The 20,410-nt window shown below is 43.6% G+C and overlaps 1 protein-coding gene across 1 annotated transcript in view; it reads left to right on the forward strand.

Moving 5' to 3' along the window:
* The window catches only part of LDAH (lipid droplet associated hydrolase), a 103,825-nt gene extending 93,518 nt beyond the window's left edge, over nt 1-10,307 (forward strand). Inside the window, 1 exon segment of the mRNA XM_044445157.1 lies at nt 185-10,307. Coding sequence (XP_044301092.1) covers nt 185-421 — 237 coding nt within the window. The 3' untranslated portion in view covers nt 422-10,307.
* The last annotated feature ends 10,103 nt before the right edge of the window (nt 10,308-20,410 follow it).

The following is a 20,410-nucleotide window of genomic DNA, read 5'->3' on the forward strand; positions in this document are numbered from 1 at the left end:
TTTGCCATAATGGTGCTGTGTGAGGCATTATTATACTTGTGTTATTAAATGGAATCTAGGCTTGAGGTTGTCCACTAAGATGGGGATGTTATCCCAGTGCCAAGTCTTCATCTTCTGTTTGACAGTTGAATTTATCTCTTATATTTTTCTTACTTGTAAGGTATTTTTCTACTTTGATTTTTAGCTGACTTTTTACTATGGAACTGGAGACAGATGGTGTCCTGTACAGTTCTATGAAGAAATGAAGATGGAGTTTCCAGATGGAGATATCCGGCTATGTGAGAAAGGAATCCCACATGCTTTTGTCTCTACATTTCCCAAAGAGGTGGCTGAAATGGTCATAGACTGGGTACAGGATGATTTAGCCAGGCTGCAAATGGAGACGGAACATCTGGCAGAGTCCAGGGTGCAGAATGTTTAACTATTTTGTGGGTGTGTCATTTCACATGAAAAGGCTTGCTCCTGATTTTGCCTGTGCGTTGTGGCTGGTTTACTCTGGAGGATGTAGTATAAATTTGTGGCCCAAAGTGTAGTTCCATTGGCAAGAGTCTTACTGACAACGTAAACATCATAACCCAAGCTCAGGAGTTGAGTATGGGTTGATTATAGCCTGCCTTTGAACTGTAGGTTCTTATTCGTGGTCTCTGTGACTCGCACATATGGAATAATAGGTATTCAGAACATTCTGGAATTCAGTAGAGCTTTCTCTCAGGTGACGCATCCCCTTCCTCCACACATACTCCAGACATGGTTTCTGTCTGCACCTTAGTTCCTTTCTTTCCACTATGGCAAAAGCAGTACTTTGGCGCATTCTCTGCCTTATAGCAACAATAATAATATTGCTTATGCAGTCTTCCTCTACTTTTTCCTCTCTTTCCCTTTGAGGCACTCAATAGTTTTTCTTCTATCTCTCCTCCTTTTTTTTTCCTTTTCCCCAAGAAGGCCTACAAAGCCTACAAGGCCTTCTTCAGAAAGTGTTCTCACTGTAGTAAAAAGTTCCTGTCATTGGACAGATCTTCAGAGGGAACAACTCTGTAAAGGCCATTGCAAGGCCTTTACTTAACAGGCAAGGAAGAATAGATTGGCGCCCTTCATGCTATCCTTTGGGAGCAAACCTTAAAAGTGGCAGATTAGGCTGTACAAAAGTGACCCTTATGTACCACTTCATCCTCTATCTACACAGGACTGCCTCCCTCCTCCCCCAAACTTATGGAGGACACAGCCACCCAGCTTGTTCTTTGAGGTGTCTGATACCTACTCCTTTAGTTGTCTCCTTGGACCAGCGGCACAATTCCTTTGGTGCCCACACTACTGAGTTAATACCAAGCAAGTAAAATAGACTGAATTCTGCCCCAAGCACCCTGCAATGGTTAGTTCCCCAGGACCAAAAATGAAACACATACAGTCATTCCATTGAATTGATTCCAGCACCAAGTAAGAACCAGGCTTAGCTCCAGCTCAGTTGGCTAGACCTTTGACACCACAACTGCTTCCCCACCTGCTGATTCCAGCATTAGGAAAAATTAGAGTCTGAAAAGGGTGGAATTCTCAGGATGATTTCTGATGCCTTGGATCCATTTTAGGGGATGGATCTTTTCATCATTTTTCTCCCAAGCCATATTACTGTTCACACAAATCTCTAGAAGCACCAGTGAACTTCTCTGGTGTCATTAACTTCTTCAGGTGTTTTCTTAAGATCCTGCTTTGATCTCCCTGGAGATGCCTCTTCATACTATCCACACTACTATTATTACAATTACTATTCCCCTTCTTGGAACCACTATACTACTATGAAGACCCCAACTACCAAATTTACTAACACCAACAGTCCTCTCCTTGCCACTCAAGCTCAAGGCCTCCTAGGAGGAGGGGCAAAAACCTCTTGAGGTCGGCCATTCTGCAGAGCCCAGTCCAGTAAGCCCAATCAGTCTACATCTCCATTTATGACAGCACTTCTGGACAATTTCTTCCTTAATGTTGTCCCTTAAAATGTTCCAGATTAAGTGCTTGCTAGATAGTCGCCATTGATCATTCAATTTACACAGCCTCTCCAAACTCCCTCCTCTGCCCAACCATCAGCATCCTCTCCAGATGCCGCTCTGGTGGACCAAGACACTTCACCTCCTTCAGATGACATTAAGCTTCCCACAGAGCAAATTCAGAGGATTACCAACCCTTCAGTCTAGAGATCAGACTGTCTCTGACCTGGTCTTTAGCAGGGTTCAAGCTGACATGGAACTGCTGGTCTCATTCTCTAGATGATTAAATAGCCATGGGCAAAGCCATTCTCTATACCCCCAACGTAAGATCGAGGATTTTTATAAGGTTCAGTAGAGAGGCTGTTCCCTCCTGTTCAAATACCCAGTACCAAACTGGAATATTGTGGAAGCTTCATAATTGAAATCCGTCTTATTCCTCCCTCACAGAGGGTAGGAGATGCAACTGCATCAGTAGGAAACACAACAGCATCAGTTGAAGAATCTCTTCTACAACTGCCCTGTCCTTACAGATGGCAAACTACCAAGCCTGCATGGTGACATATCAGCAATTTCTATGAGATGGGGTAGCCCCTCTCTTCGATGAACTACCTGCGATTTTAGAAAACTCACCACAATCTGTCAAACAGAGGCACACCAGCTGGCAAGTCAGCAAAGCAATACCACGTGACAGAGGATGGACTGCCAGTCTGAATCAATGGCAGCAACTATTTCAGTGTGAAGACACACAGGAGTTCTAACCCTGGATTATATCCAGAAACAAGATTAGGCTTGTAGGATCTCTCATTCAGCTATTAATGTCTTCCAAATGACACAATGCTGTTCAAGCAATGAGAATGAAAGTTGCCCCTCATTCCACAGAGATTCCAACAGGATGGTCCCAACTGTACTTGGACCACCATGGCCTCCATGTCAACAGCACAATTCAGTTCCAAATAGAGCACCTAGAAACAACCCTTACCTCTCGATTTATTCTAAACATCGTTTCCAGCCTACCTTCCACCAATCCAGTCATGGCAAAACCACCAATCAGAACCAGCAGTGTCTTTGACTACCACAATGGAGTCCTTTACAGGACCCTATCACCCAGTAAACTAACACATTGTCTCCACACATGACACCACATAACTTGAGACACATGGGAATTTTCCGTGATTGCTCATGGGTGTTGCATCGTTCAATGAATTTGCCCCCTACAACACCTCTCAGGGAAGAACTCTTTATCCTTCTTGCCCGAGATGCAGTTGAAAGCATCCCCCTGACTCCAGAGCCATCTTAACACATGGACCTGAGGGGCACTTGCCCGTGGGCCCCATAGTAATCTGTGTATGTTAACCTTTGGAAAATTGGAAAACTTCTAAAATTAACAGTAGGGGCCCCAGTAAACACTGCTTTGCCCAGGGCCCATAATGCTGTTAAGACAGCCCTGCCTGGCTCAAAAGACATCTGGGTGGTTCTCAAGGTACATTACAGTCCTCAAAAAGGATAGAGGCCTTCACCCTATACTGCATCTTTGCAGCATCAACAGCATGATACAGTTCCCCAAAATTCAAAATGATGACAATCTTAGCCATAGTCATCACCACAGAGATGACTTTGCGGCAATAAACCTATCAGATGCATGTTTCCATATACCTGTACACCCCTCCTCCCACTCCTCATTCTTGTGCTCTTCCAAATCCCATTAGGCCTTGCTACTACACTGAGAATCTTTTCAACATGAATGAGGGTTATTGTAGCACAGATGAGACTGACAGGAATCACAGTTTTTCCTCAATAACTAGCTCTTTATCACTGTCTCTCAGCCACAACTTTCAATGAGCATTTCAATTGTCCTCATCTTCTAATCTCTCTAGGCCTACAAATCATTGTAGAGAAACCTCACTTGCAACCCGCAGTTTATTGTGGTGCTTTTGGACTCCCCGGAGACCAAATAGAGGCTACCTGCTCCCAGAGAACCAACCTTTCCTGTATCCAGTTGTGCAAGGCCAACACCTTCTAGGACTTAGTCCTTCCTCCATTTCCACTAAACATGAAGGTGGTGAACAAGATGTAGAACAGGTCACATTGTGCATTGATCACCCCATGGTGGCCCTGGCAACTTCAGTTTGCTCCCCTCCTCTCCAGCCACACCTACTCTTCTCCCAGGCAGACTTGACCTCATCTCAGTGAACAACAGACATTTTTTTCCATGCCATCCCGAGACGTTTGTAGTGGACGGGTTAGAAAAGCTTTTAATTAATAAATAAATAGAAATAGAAAGGGTCATGCAATTTCCTCTCAGTACTCAGCCAAATGGGTCAGGTCTACCATTCATCTGGCTTGCCAACTGGCTCATCTGCCACCTGCTCTCCAAGAAAAAGGTCACCGTACAAGGGAATAGCCTCTTGAATCATATTCATCAGAGCAAGGCCAATACCACATCTCTGTGCTGCAGCCACTTAGGCGCAATCATCCACTTATATTAATCATTACTGCTTGCACGTCAGAGCTAGAGAGAAGCTTCTTTCAGCTGAACTGTTCTGTCCCTGATCCTTGCATGACATCTCCTTTCACTGGTAAGGTCTTAGGTTTATAGACACCCACTTGTGTGAGTCACAGAGAACACAAAGAGGACAGGCTGTTTACCTGAAACTGTGGTTCTTCAAGTGGTCATGTGTGCCTTATATAATCCACCTTCCTCACCATTTTCTGCCTCATGAGTCTTTTCCTCTGCTGTAGTAGACATGGAACTGAGATACAGGTGGGAACCACACCTGAGCATGCTCAGGGAGAGGGGGCAAGACTCCTGCAAAAAAAAGCTGCTGAGTTCTAGAATGTTTCAAACAGTGTTCCGCACAGGTCCATTGACCCACACCTGTGAGCACACAGATGAGCACTTAAAAGAACTACAGTTACAGGTAAGCTATTGTATTACAGGTTGTTGCATTGTCTGAAGCCAGCAAAGATAACAAATCAACCCACAGTTCAAAATCCAACAATGCTCTTCAAGGCTTGTTAATGCAGCTGGCTTCAGACAACACAGTAACTCACATTTCAGCAACAAAGAGCATTCAACCCACATTCAACTCATGAGTGTGGGTTATAGTGTTGTCTGAATGCCCGAGGTATGTGAAGGGCCTTCCTATAAAACACCCTTTAGGAATCGGAAGCCAGTGTGGTGTAATGGCTCACGGCATGAGCCTGGGTCTCAGGCGACCAGGGTTCTAGTCGCCACACAGCCGTGGAGCCAACTGGGTGACCTTGGGCCAGCCAGATGCTCAGCCCAACCTACCTCACAGTACTGTTGAGAGCAAGGGGAGGAGAATGATGTAAGCCTCTGTGAGTTCTTTAAAAAGGGGTATAAATCCAATAAATAAAAAAGATTGTGGAAATAGATTCTGGCTAAGATGAGGAAGAGGGATTAGAATGCACACTCACTATTCCCACACTGTGGGAAAGTTTAGTAAGCATGCAAATGTGGAGCAGGGGGACTTGGACAAAGGACCTAACATCCTTAATCCAAGGTTCAGCTTCAGGTTAACAGGGCAGACCAGTTGATAAGCACCAGACATTCCAAGCAATTGGTCCATAAGTGGGACTGTCCACCTTGAAGGTATAGTCTGCTCTTTTCTGTTTGGAAGGAAGAGGAAGCAATCAGTTTGGGATCAGCTTGCTGTCTGTCAGCCCTATTTCCCTAATGGCCACTTGTCTAACTTTGCTTATTTTTGTGTTACTGATTTCTCCAAAACTGGATACTTTCGTACTGCAAAGCCAGCCTAGGTAGTCAGCTTCAGCATAATAAAGCCTTTTAATTAGAAAGACTTTGTCCTGATCTTCTTGGAAGGAGGGGGAGAAGAACAGCTGGGATCGTGTGACTCCTGGTGCCCTGGTCTGGATTTTGTCAAGTGCAAAACTGGACTTAGTAGGTGTAAGGTACCGATGGTGTGAACGCAGCAGTATCCCATTGGTAGAAGACAAGTTGACACCTGCATAGTGTAATGTGGATTTTTCAAGCTCGAGGGATTTTATGACCAACTCAGCCCCACAAACAGCCCCCTCGTATTCCTACATGGAGAGGGAGTGCTTGTGTTCACTGGCAAGTCACTGGACATGAGGAGTTAGCCAGGGCTGTCCCATTCATATGTGAACCAGCTCCAGCTTCAGAGCATAACCAAGGGGCAGCAAAGCTTAGAGCAGATCATGTGCTAATGGCAGTTATCAGCAGGCAGCACTAAGCGCTCGATTGCCTCATAACCTCCTGTTTTTAAAGTCAGTAAGATTAATTTTTGTACAAATACTTTATTGAAAATTTTGTTATATGAAATAAAAAGGGACAAAGGGGGTAATACTTGAAACGGTTCCAACTGACCATAAAGCATAAAAGAGACAGGTGCTTTAAAAAGAAATTTATCACCCATTTCCTCCATCTCTTTCCTAGCAAAACCATCTTTTACTTTTCATAAAGCAAGAGAAAGAAAAAGACTTGGAAGAGACAATACCTTTAAGCTGAAATGATGAACTGTTTAATCTGCACTTATTTTCTGAACACCACTAAAACCCCATCTCTCACAGGCAAACCTGTTTCTGGACTGTACAGCCTGAGGCTGCAGTGCCCCCGCATGTTTGATTAAATGCTGCCCCAGGCAGAAGCGTGCCTTGCACATACAAATCTAGACTTTGGAGAGAAGGCCCTAGCCCAGCTTTTTCCTTGACATGCTGGTTTCCAAATGCTGGGTGGGGTTCTATTTTTTTTAACAGAACATGCAGTTGTGTGAGCCTTTCCCTTTGAGGGGCGCTGCTCAGAGACAAGCTTGCCACCTCTGCCAATTTGGCATAAGATTAAGAGATATTTAGGGGTTCTCCAACAGATCCATAAGGCTGAAATACCGCTTCCTCAGAGCAGCCTGTGGTTTACCATGAGTATCTTATTAACCCTAGAATAATCCTATACCTTCCAAATCACCCCAGTCTGAAATCCTCACTTTGTTGACTTAAATAAGTACCTGATACCCCACATTTATCTCTGGAATGCAACGGTTTTGCTGTATAGGAAGGTCAGTGGTTATTTGCTTAAATTCAGAACTCTAGCAGCAATCTGTGTATGCTATTTCAAAATACACTTTTCTGAGGACAATCTTTTATGTTGCTATAATATTCATCTTATTGCAGTGTTTGTAATGACACAAGAGAACCATTTGGAGAGCAGAAATACCCAAAAAGTGAAGGCTGTCCCAAGCAGGATCAGCACAGAGTTCCTTAAGAGTGGTACTTTCCATTGACAACGCGGGTGGGAGTGCCGTCTTCTTGGGAGACCAAACACATATAAGTGGGGTGCGTTTTTTTGTCGATCTGTTTTTTAAATGATGGGGGCTTCTGGAAGGCTGCATGTGGGGGCCTTCCGCAAAACTGCCCCCTGCTCTGCTTCCTCCCCACTCTGAAAAGGCCCCATGGCATAGCTGCACTTCCCCAGGACTTGAAGTAGCAGCATTGTTGCTTCCTGCTTTACAGCGATAGAAAAGGCAGCCAGGGCAACCAGAATGGGAGACTGCTTGTCCCGTTGTACCACTTACAGTGAAACGTTCGCCTCGGAACATAATCATGGGCAGTAGTGGAGCAGAGCCAAGTGGACCTTCTCTGTCTTAAATCTCCTGATCTTCTCCTGAATAATATGTAAATATTATTGCTTCGTTAATTAAGAATGTTACTTGTCCATTACAGAGAAATCTCAGTGTTAGAACATTAGCTGATTCATGTGTTGTTTTAATTGTTAAGGTGTTTTAAGGGTTTTTTTTAATTTATGTAGGGATGGATACTTATGTAGCTGATTGACACATCGTGCTTTTCAGTGTCTCCTCATTAGACACTGGGGTTACTCAACCTTTTACAAACACGTCCCTGGAATTTCACTGTGTGTCGGATCTGATCTATTTGGGTGTTCATTGTTAATTTGTCTACTAACAGTACCAAAAAAGAAAGGAAAATCTACCCTTTAAATGTTCAACAGTTAGTTGAAAACAGGCTTCCTGCACAGAGTTGTCTTAGCTAAACAATGTGATTAATGCCTCTTTGTGGGAGGGGGGCATTCCCTGTTGCTTAAGTAGTAGGAAACAGAATTAAAGAAGCCTTCCCTTGAACCAAGAGCTCTGTCTTAACCGTAGGCCTGTTTCGAATGTACCATTTGCTAAACTGATGAAGTGATGAAGAAGGTGGCAGTGTTACAACTCCAGATGTGTCTGGATGAAACTGATTGTCTGGACTTATTTCAGTTGGGCTTTTGGCCAGGATATGAGACCTTGTTGCCTTGGTGGATGATGTAGGAAGTGGGGAAGTGAACATGAGGCCTATTTGTTCACTTAGACCACTCAGCAACTTTTGAGACCATCTGCTATGGTTTTGCAAAGGTTCTTTCTATCAAGCTATATCCAAGATATGGTGCTGAGGAATTATGGTTCAACTTCTAGGCCATTGGCTTGAGGTGTCACATGGGGATCTGTATTGTACCCCATGTTGTTTAATATCTACATGAAATTCCTGGGACAGGTTGCTTAGAAGGGGTGTGCTCTTGACTTTACTGATGGATCTGGTCTCAAGCTTAGTGTTGAAGGCCTCTGGGATTATTGTTCTATGGATCTCAGCTTCCATGCTGAGGCCATCAAAACCAGGGCGGCTCATTGCTTCATATGACTAAGACGTTCTGCCAAGCATGTGGCCGTTCCAATATGGTCTTGGCCTAATGCACGTAGGAGGAGACACCCTTGATGTGTTTTTCTCAAGTGGACAGGAGGATGGTGATCTGAAAGTGGGGGCATTAACATCTTCTTGTCATGGTCGTGTCGCTTCTTATTGAGGCCTCTACTCACATCAGCCTTTCCCCACTGCAGAAGTCAGGGAACATGAAGATAGTCCGCCAGCTGAGACCAAAGGGCTCCAGAGGGCTCCGGGGGCTGGTGCTCCTGCTGAAGCCTTGGTCTGTGGGAGGTGGAGATGCCTTCTGCACTCCCAAACACCCACTCCCTCCAGCCATAGCCTTGGCAGCTCTTTGGTCTACACCTGAGCTGAGGGCAGTAACATCAGAACAAAAAGGACTGAAATACAGGTGGAGGAAGACACAGCTAAGTCTGACTAATCACGATTAGATCTCATTATGCTGCCTACTCTGTGGCAGCAAAGGTAACCAAGAAAACATTCACCGCCGTTGGACCTTCCATCAATTGCCCAGCCGAGCTTTGCTGAATGGTTCACGGCCTGCTTCAGCCTGAGCCAGAGACGGGGTGGGTGGTAATCTCAGGAGCACGCTGTGACAAATTTGCATAACACTTTGAAGTTAGAGTCCCTTGCCTTCATCTCGGCTTGGTCCCCACCGTCCATGCAGTTTCATTAGCCGAGGCGTTCGGAGTGCTGCCTGATGTAGTTGTATCGGGTGGGTTTGGGTCACTGAGATCTAAAGAGGGGGTACGTGGCCAAGTCTGTTCAACACTCTGTGTGCTTGACTCCTGCTCTCTACTGCTTCTTACTTCTAACAGGAGGGATGTCTGGCAGGGTCCAGGAGGTTGTAAACAACTTCTTGGCGCAGGGAATAGTGCCAGCCAATTCACAGGAGGCAATTCTTAGGCATGCCTTGAAAAGGCCTGGCTTGAAGCCAGAAGACAGGAACAACTGTAGAATCAAATTGCCAATTCAGAGTGCAAATACTAACTTTCAGCACCCTGAACAGCTTGGGGCCAGGTTACCTGAAGTATTGCTCCTTGCTTTTATTTCTGCCCAGATTGTAAGACTGCCCTCAGAGGCTCACCTGAGGATGCCCTTGCCAAATGATATGAAGCAGGCAGCTCCTAAGGACAGGGACTTTTAGTGGTGGCACCTCAGCTGTGGAAAGACCTCCCCAGAGAGGTTTGCCTGGTGCCTTCATCTTTTCTCTACAGGTGAAGACCTTTCCATTTTCCCAGGTTTTTGAGCCATTCATGTTTAAGATGTTGTGTCCATGCAGTTTTAGATCTTTGCACTGCTGCTGGCTTTTATCTTGGTTACTGCTTTTAACACAAAGTGTTGTTGTTTTAAGATATGACTGTGTTTTGTGATATTAAGTTTTGTCTTGTAAATCACCTACAGATTTTGACTAAGGGTGGTATAGAATTGTAATAAACTAATGAACAAATAAATACCTTTTCAGTTTTGAAAATGTATAGTTTTCTATGTTTTGATGTTTTACTGTTTTTACTATACTTATTTTATTATTTTAAATTCTTGTACACTGCCTTGAAGGCTTTATTGTAGATAGGGTAAGTTGTTGTTATTATTTTAATAATAATAATAAATATTTATAATAATTATCATTAATATGAAAATTATTTTAACAGTGTAGTAGTTAAAAAGGAGGGGTGTGATGTCCAGCGTAGGGGGTTTCTTACTCAGTTTTCAGCAAAGGGGGACAGGGACTTAAAGCTGGTTTCCAAAGTAATAAATGGCATCTAGCCACTAAGCCTTCCCCACCACCCACTCACTCCTCAAAGTGCAGACTTTTTTTTTTTTTTGAGAAATCAATAGAGTTTTGTTTTTAAATTATGATTTGGTGTTTTAAGCTGGATATTTAGCTTCCTTGAGCATATTTTTTAAGGCAGAAACATAGGAGATGGATGGATGGAAGAAAGTAGGATCGTAGCTTTGAAAACACATGGACTAGGAACTTCTTTTTTAAGCCCTAATATTCTCAAGATTCTGGGAAAGTTGTAGATTCTGCACTAGATGAACTAAAATTCACAAACTGTGTCTTATGGTCTCCTATTTAGCTGTCAAAACACTAGATTACAAGGAATGCTATCAATACATGTTACTCATGCATACATAAGAGATATAACTGAGATATTCAACGTCTAAACAAGAATTTCTTCCAAAGAAATGCCACTGTACATATATCATCATTTGCCGTTGTTCCCATTTTACCTATTCCATGCTGCAGACAGACGTCAAACTTGGATCCTTCCCCATCCCCACCTCCAGAAGACTATTTTGTCCACCAAGAAATCTTTATGCTTGAAGTAGCAACAAAAGAAGAACTTTTATTGCCAGTAGAATTACTGGAAACTATACTTGGAATAAAGACCTACGTTGCCCCCGAGGGTGTCATTTTATTATCATTGTTATGGGTCAAGCTAAGGTTTGCAATTACCATGAGCCCCTGTGCCTCTTTTTTGGAACTGAGACAAAATAAGATTCCATGAAGAGTTTGCTGGTGACTGGGAAGGATTAAGCCAACATGTAAGTCTGGAAGAGAACGCTGCTGCTTCGTAAGCGTACCGTGCAGTGGGCAGATGTGGCTGTTGCTGTAAGCTGCACGGATGCAGCATTTGCAGAGCAGTGGCAGCACATCTGTATCAGTGGGACTGAGGGAGGGTGGATGCCGCCGTTCTTGCTCTGAGCAAGGTGCTTTTAGAAAAAGAAGAAAAACTTGGTATTCCACAGCAGTCCTGCAGTAAATCATAACAAGATGGGCTCTTCTGGTGGTCAGTGCCACTGAAGGACAGCAAATGGTCCATTAATTTATTTTTTATGATTACTGCTGCCACCATTTGGATGTTCTGCCTCAAGCACAGAGAGATCTTCGTGTGTCCGTTGGTACTTATGATGATTGGAATCGATTTTTCTGTGCTGCATATTGTACCAAGATGTCTGCAAATTGCTTCTCTCCTAACACTGTGAAGATATAAATATTACACTTGTGGGTTCTAGACCTGGGGAAGACAATCCTGGGCAGGTGGGCTGTATTTTTGCAGTTTGATTCTTATTATACACTACCTGGGCCAATGCATCCTCAAAGGTCCTCTGCAAAGTATTTCAGAATCGAAATGAGCATAATCTGCAGCAGTGGCTCCCTGGACCATGTCCATTCTAGCGCTACAGCTCAAGTCTACATTTGCACTTGGATGGGAGAAGAGAAATATTGTTTACATAGAAAAGGTAGATATTTTTCTTAACTTTAGGTGTGACACTTATTTATCTCATTGATATTAGTTGGCTTAGCCATACTTAACTGGGGGAAGAGATAGCTTTATTTACTTCCTAGTAGACATAAAGCTTACCTATGGGTACAGGACCCTGGCTTTGGTCATGTTCTTACCTGAGTGTAAGCCCCATGTAATGCTATGATACAAAATATTCCTAAACTAAAAACTGAAATGTTCCTACAGATGCTCATTTTGAAATAAGTGTCCTTCCAATCAGTGTCGTTTCTTTACAAGTAAGCAAACAATGGCAGGTAGGAGTAAAAGCGTGGTGAGCACCAGGCTGTGATGCCCACTGAAACGTTGACCCTCACTGAGATCCATTCTCGTCTCATCTCTTATCCAGGTGCTTCACAGCCTGATGATTTGTGTTCATGGAAGATCCCCTTGAGTGAGCCAGAAGCATTCAGGAGCAAATTCTTCCCAAAGCCCCCACTCATGGATTCACTCCAGCGTCTGAGAATACTGTTCCCATGGGAAGCCTGGGGGGAACTAATTCAGCAGATGCTCTTAGCCAAACATTCCATGGGCCAACCAGCAGTAATTGTAGGACTGTGTTGGCCCACATCCAGCACTGGAGCAGTGTGCCTGCCCAGTGAGGGGCCCCTGCAGGAGGAGCGAGTGCTGCTCGTAGAAATGGATCGCCTCTCACGGCAGCTCTGCAAACTACACCGGGACTGGGTTAATGGCTAGGCTCCTGGTCTAACAAACCCGAATGCGATGAAGTGAAGCCCATCTAGGCCAGAGTTTCTGGGGAGACACTTGCTTAGCCTCAGCCCTTGTGTGCAAACTATGAAACAAAGCATACTATCTCACAAAGTTGTTGGGAGGTCACATCTGGTAGAGCTAATAAAGCACCTCTAAAGAGTGCTTCATATAGGAGTAAATAGTAGAGTCAAACATTGGAAACACCCAGTAAAGAAATAGAAATATAAGTTCTACCCAAAAATTCCGATTGCTGACAAGGCAAAAAATCTCCAAAGTAAAAAGTCAATGAAGCACATATCAATAAAATATTTAATAATCTTATCTGTACAAAATATTTAAAAGGTTAATTAGGAGTATACAAGGTTGCTTATTTAACAAATATATACCACTATATAATATGTTCAAGAAAATCTATATTGCTTGTTTACAGTTCATTTACAATCCAATATGTACAATCTATTTAAATTTTAGAATACAACCACACAATGCATTTACATCATCACTTACAGAGCTATCTTCCATCGAACATTTAACACACTCAGATGCAAATAATATTTTTTTAATCCAGAAAAATAGGCATTTATTTTTATGCACAGACACACATGGAAATACAGTAAACGATTGTTGTCAGGAATAAAAAATGGGAAAGGGAGAAACATCTTTTCTCGAGTTTGACACAGGAAAAAAAGAAACTTATAAATTAAAATGTGGATTGATGGGCACAGAGCTTTTTTTTTTTTTTCTTGGTAAGACTACAAATAGTTCCCCTGCCCCCATCGTGACAGTAAATGTATTCAGTTAGTCAGTTGGATAAATATGTTCCGACACCATTTCTCTAGGGGTCATTAAAAATATGGAGCAATAAGAATGCAGCCCAGTTTCCTGCAAAACTGGAATCTTGTTTCTTGATAAGGAGAAAAAGAAAAACAGTAGAAATAGCAGTCTGAACTTTGGCTGCAGTTTTCAGTTCTGGATGCTAACAGCTTGGATCCTAAGTTGAGATTTTAGAACCTAATTACCAATGGCTTCATTTCCAAATGTGCTGATCCCTTTGTGCAGCTATTGAAGTGAACAGTAGCTGCACTCATCGTAGAAAAAAACCATCCATGTATGAAAAAGACAGGAGGAAACACTGATAATAAAAGGAGAGGAGGAAACAGAAGTGCTTAACTGGGTGGGCATTCCCGAGGTCCAACCAAGGTCAGAGTTAAACTATTTGGAACCCAACAATGTAAAAAATGTCAAGATGTGCAACACTATTTTTAATTCTAGATATTTTCACCCCTCTGGTCATATTTTGAGATAAGTTACATTCCCAGGACGATTCCATTCCCACAGTAAATCAGGCGTATCTCCACCAAAGTCAATAAAATTATGATGGATTCCAACCAGGATGTGTGTGTGAGGAGGAGAAGCGCTTGCATCTATGCATAAACTTTTGTATGAAGCTGGAGAATGTTTAACAGATTAAAGTGGGGGGGGGAGACCTCCAAAGAGTTGTCTTTAATACTTCTTTTCATCACAGATGTCCACAAGTCGTATACATTACAGTTCTATTGTTTCGGAATGGCTTCTCTAGCCATGCCCACGAGGACTAGCCAGAACTGGACAGATCTCTGGGATCACTTCTTGGGAAAGGCATAGTGTCCCACGACATCTATGGCTCCTTCTTCAAACCCCAAATTTCAAAAGCAGCTTGCTGTGTACCCCAGTTAATTAACCCTTTCAAAAAGTCCACGAGTATATTGGGGGAGGAATGTGAGTGGCATTAATCACATCATTAGCTAGAGAAGCCTTTCCCAACTGGCGCCCACCATGTCTTAGCCTACCGCTCCCACCATCCCTGATCAGGCGGGAATTGTGGTCTGACACATGGGGAGCACACTGGGTTGTAGTGGGCTACTCTAGATTGTAGCCACAGGGCCCAATCCAAGCCTTTCCCCAAGGTGATCCCTATTCATTCAACTTGGTGCCGTTAACAGGAAGTGAGACGCAGCTGCAACCCTTTGAGTTCAAGGGGACCAGGTGGGTTGACTCAAGATACTAAGAGGACAATGCAGAAAAGTTGTCAGTTACCGTTCTCTTAGGCAAGGAGGAATGACAAGGTAGATGTTTCTACGCTGGCACAACACCTAAGTAGGAAATTCATTTGACCAGTTTCACTAAACACAGCCAGCTAATTGCACAAATGAACCTTGCCAGGCTCGGGATGTCATGAAACAGAAACCTGGCAAGTGCTAGAAGCCACCTGGAAGCCACACTGGTGTAGGGTTTCTGCGCACTCTGTCAGTCACGCCAGCCAGCCACCCACCCCTTGCTGGGTCTGCACATCACAGCAACCTGCACCCGGCAAGACTGAACTGGGGAAATGAGGTGTCGTGCAAACCGGACCACCGCGTGATGCAGCCTTTAGGTGTTTTATAACACTTCTGAGAGAGATCAGAGCTTGGTGGTTGCATGTGCGCTGATGTGTGCTCAACAATGTCCTTTGCCCTTTGGGACTCGGGAGGCTTTTTGTCATTCATCAGAAGCAGCTTTTCAACCACAGAGACTCAACGCAGCTCTATTTATCATGGCAAAATAGAACATTACTCAAATTCCAGTGCAGTTCTTCAAAATAAAGAACTATGCTCGCATTCCTTTCCTATTATGAACATTAAAAAAGTTACATCCTCCTTGTCAGTCTATCTTTCCACATCCCAGTCACTAGCCTGCCAGCAGTGTTTCCTGTGGACTCGATCCATCCCATTTTGCCACATCCTATCCCACCAATGCATTACTCCTATGTAATACTTCTGCAAGACAAGCAAGAACAGCACAAAACAGGTGCCCCTTTCGGAGCTCTGTGCAAGTACTCCTCCTCCGCTCAAATCACTTGGCTTGCTCTCATATCTGCTATCTTATGATCCATTTCCTCTACTGGCCGCTACTCCATTTATGGCTGCAAAGAATGACTGTGCTGAACTTTACGGTCCAAAATTACTGATAGCCAATTTCTTTAATTATACAGCAACTGAGGATGTGATTCTAAATATATATACACATCAAAAGTTTGTACAGTTTTGCTAAAGGTAACTGGAAATAGTATCCCTTTGCCTACTCTACCAATCCTTGGAACCAATTGGTCAATTTTAGGATCTCAACATCAAGTAAACAAACCAGATGCTACTCGCAGTGCCTCTCTCTCCTCCCCAAATCTGAGAGCTGGGCTTCACCCACTCCGTCGTGCAGCAAGCTGTTCCTATATGAAAAAGTACCAATTTGTCAACATCAGCCACCTTCTTTTCCCTCCCTGCACACATGGGCATACCCTACACTGTCCATTAGACTAGGAAAAGATTTGTCCCAGTGATAGCAGGCTAGGATGCTGGCCAGCTTCCAAAGTGTGAACAACAATATAAATGGCCATGTCAAACAGCCTAGGTTCAGTTTCATGGCAAGAAGATAAAAGATTGGTTCAGCTGGATACTTCATTTCTGGGAGATGCAATCCAACTTTGTTAAAAATCAAGGAGAGCTTTGCCATTCATTTCTCTAGTAGCTGGACTCAATAGTCATCTCTCCCATGTAAGCCGGACTGCCTTAGACAGACAGACAAGCCTCTAAAATCCACAGCACCTGATGGGACTTAAGAAAACGTTTTGGATCAAAATCAAGACCTTTATCTGTATCTATTGTCATAACTGAGAAATAATCATCTGTGGGAAGAAATACTCCCCCATGTGCAAATGGTAATTGTATTAATTGATAACATACGTGAATTGCAATTTCCAGTTTTGTTATATTGGTCAAACAGGTATTACAGCAAATAACCACCATCCCATCAAAAAAATTGTAGGGAAAGAAGATGTGTGTCCCCTGTACTTTCTTAACCAACGCATGTTTTACTCTTAAGGTGTGAATTGAACTGCCAGAAGCCTTCTAAGACAGTATCTCCCTCTGAGGGCACCAAACTTCCTCCACATATTTTCTACTGCAGTAGTGAGAACAACACCGGTAAAAGCATCTCAACTGCGATGGACAGGTGGCCACCTTCGCATCTCTATGCATCTTTATTAACTATGCAAGGCTTGGCGAGAACAAGGCACCTTAATGCATAGATTTGGTGTGGAATGAACATGTGTGTGTCCGCCCACACTGAGCCCAATCCAGCTGTGCTTGTGCACCACAATGAATTGTGTCTGCCTTATCAAATCATTCATCTGTGCAGTTCAGGCAGGCAGAGATCCCCATTCAGATGCCAGGCATTGCTTCCCCTGGGGAATTTCCTTTGTGGGAGACCCTATTTTCTGCACACTTTTGCCATTTCCAATTAATCCCTGACAGAGCTTGCACATAGTCTGGGGTTGTTGTGATGTGCCAAAGCAGCTGTGCTAACAAACCATGGTTTGTTAACCACAAATAATCCCTAAAGAAACCCATTGTATAACTCTTGTTTGTGAACCCTGGGTTTCATGATGCATGGGCCCAGAACCATGGATTCTGGCACCAGGCCACAGCAGACAAGAATGGTTAAAACTAACAGGCATCAGCCACAGTACTGGAAGGGAACTCCAGTGATGGAATAAGCACCCCCTGTTACAGTTAAGCTGTTCACTGGAATGAGACTGTGCCAGAATCCTGCTAATGCAACTTTAAAGGATTTAGCCCCCTTATGCCACAATTTTACCATCCCTGAAAAGTCATACTGAGTAACCATCATGGAACTATGAAGACAAAAACATTTAATTATTACATGTCTCTCTGTCATAAAATAAACTGGGGCACTCCTGGCCTACATAAAGAACTGTAAAAGGGAGGAAAACTAAATGAGTGGGAGCATTATTTGGCATAAACACGAAATATCTACAGATGGTCCTTATCAGCTCAGCCTTCTCCAAGCTGGTGCCTTCCAGATGTGATACAGTATAATGCCCATCATCCCTAGTTAGCATGGCCAATGGTCAAGTATGCTGGGGGTCGTACTTTGAAGCATCTGGAGCTCATCAGGTTAGGCAATGCTTCAGTTGATCCACACTGGCCATTTCCCTTGACGCAGACATTCTCCATTTCCTCTTGCCTCACACTGAACCCTCAAGACAACCTTGTGCATTCTCTGGTTTAAGCACACACAACAATATGCTTTCCTCCTGTAAAGCCTTCCTGGCAAAGTGCTACTAGCACGCCTTGACAAAGCAAACAGGAAAAGCATCCCAACCAAAAAACCCAAAGCAGTAGATAAACTGGATGAATAAATATAATGTTCACGATCTGGTACAGTCACTTCATCTCGTAAACTACAGAACAGAGAATATAAAATATTCAGAGAACAGAAGTCAAGATTGTGTTGTAATGCCAAATGTAGCCCATATCAACAGTGACTAAATGTGTTTCAATCTGTGGACTTCTTCAGTGGTTTACTTCTGTTCCACTAATAGGATTGTGGTGGTGAACTCAATCGCTTAAAACGGGTTCATCACCATGGAGCACCATGGATAGCTCCTATAAAGATGAAAAGAAAAGTTGCAACAGATGAAAAGCCCCAGTGACAAAGAAGTCACCAGGTTCCCCTGGCATTATCTGCATTGGCAGATTGCAGCTCTCTCGGGTTACAGGCAGAAGCCTTTCCTCTCCTCACTGGAATGAACTCCGAATTCTGAACATAGGACTTTCTGCATGAGGACCGCGTGCCTTCTGCACTGGGCTATGGCTAATCTCATGGGCCATGTTGCAAACTCATCTTTAAAAGGAAGGAGAAATGAATTTATCAATGGCTAGGAAACTGAAAGCAAAAAAAGGGGAGCCTCAAATACAAGCAGATCAATGTGAGTAGATTACTATTCTATAAAGGAAGTTACAACCTTGAGTTTACAAGATCTGAGCAGGACTATCAAGGACAGAACATGGTGGAGGACTTTCATAGGGTCACAGTAAGTCAACGGAATGTAACAGCAGCAATTTAATCTCAATCCACCGCTTGGTTATTTCTGGGTGATTCCCCTTCATTTCAATAGAACATACTTCACACAGGCACAAATGTGTAGGATTACAGCCTCTGATAAACACTGGCCTGATCTGGTTGTGTGGTTCCTCTATTCAACAAAGTCAACAGGGCTGTGTGAAAGTAAACAGCACAGTTAAGGCGGATCTGAGCAGAATTTGCTCTACTGAAATGCTGTATTACAAAATGAATGTCTTGAGACAGGGCAGCATGACAGATGTGGGGTTCTCCATAGTAAGCCACCAAGCCAGCAATGAAACCCCCATTCCTCCATCTTCCCCACTGTATGGAATTTACTCTTGCTAATCCAACATTTACAAAATTAACTCTGTGTAGAAAAGAATCTTATAAGACAGTAACTTGCCAAAACCATATAGAGCCAATAGAAAACTTTTCTCTTCCTTACACTACTGAGACAAATACTGGGAATCTGGATCCATGTATTCTTGCTCAATACGCAGGAATCATGGTGGGATCCCAGCTGACTGGCAGTCCCCCATCGATCCCACCACCGGCCAAAGAACCCTATCAGCACCCATGTTGTTAGTCTGGTACATGTCATGCTGCGGCTTAGAGGAAATGAACTGAAAATAAGACTGCCAGTTATCATAAACCATGAAAACAAACTGTGATGTGACTGCACCAAAAATACTGTGTGCACTTCTGGTCACCACACCTCCAAAAGGCTATTTCAGAGACGGACAAAGTGCAGAAAAGATAAATACTGATTAGGAATTCCTGGGCTGAGCACATGCTCAGAATTACCCCCTTTCTTCATTCATATCGTGTGCCCCCCACCTGACCTACTCACTTTGCACCTGGCTGGTGGGCTCTACTAAAGAGATGACGCTCCCAGAGCCCGAAGTCTGTTCACTCCTAGCATGAAACATTCATCTTAATAGCAGGTGTAATAACGGTTACTATGGATCTGAGTTTTTGTCAGCATCAACGCAGATCAAAGCCACTGACTAGCATTCTATGGCCCTTTAGCACATCCTTCGCCAACCTAGTACTCTCCAAAGAAGTTGAGCTACAATTCCAATAACCCCAACCATAGCAAGAAAAGAATCCAGGATGGGACTAGGCAGAAAAAGGAGCAGGCTGAATTATCAGTGGTTGTGGGGCACAGAGGAACAATGGGCACAGTTTAACTCCCTCCAACAATGGTGTCCTTAAGTGCACCTCTTGACTTTTGCCCTGCAAGTCAACAGTTTGCCTATCTAGTAATCCCACTGAAGGACACTCTGGCTATGACAGCACAAAACTAGCCCTCTACCCCTAGTGGTAGGTAGCTCAGGCTGGGATGCCACAGGTGAGGTGCAGCACTAACCATGCCCCAGCTGGTTTTGCAGTAAGGAAGCCCTCCATTTCTCCATCAGTGGTAACAATGGGCATTTTGCTGGTAGTTATATCATTTTCACTGGACTGGGGCAGGGAGAACGTTCCTTTTGGTTCTCGGTCTCAAGAACTCTTTAATCTCTCCCTTACTCATTCTAGGAAATAATTGTTCATCCAACAATAGTAAGGAAACAGACACTCTAGCAGTTAAGAAGGAATGGCCAACTGGCAGTGCATGGACCAAATTCAGGCCATGAAGCATTTTTTCCTAGCCAATCAGACTGAACTGCTGAAGATCACTGATATGAAAAAGGAAATAACTTTCCAAGTTCAGAGAGACAGACAACGGCATGCTTCACTGCTACTCTCTTCCAGCATTGTCCTTCAATGAGTACTTCATGACTTACA

This window comes from Varanus komodoensis, unplaced genomic scaffold, assembly GCF_004798865.1.
Source record: "Varanus komodoensis strain SLA01 unplaced genomic scaffold, ASM479886v1 scaffold47, whole genome shotgun sequence".
NCBI classification, from domain to species: domain Eukaryota; kingdom Metazoa; phylum Chordata; class Lepidosauria; order Squamata; family Varanidae; genus Varanus; species Varanus komodoensis.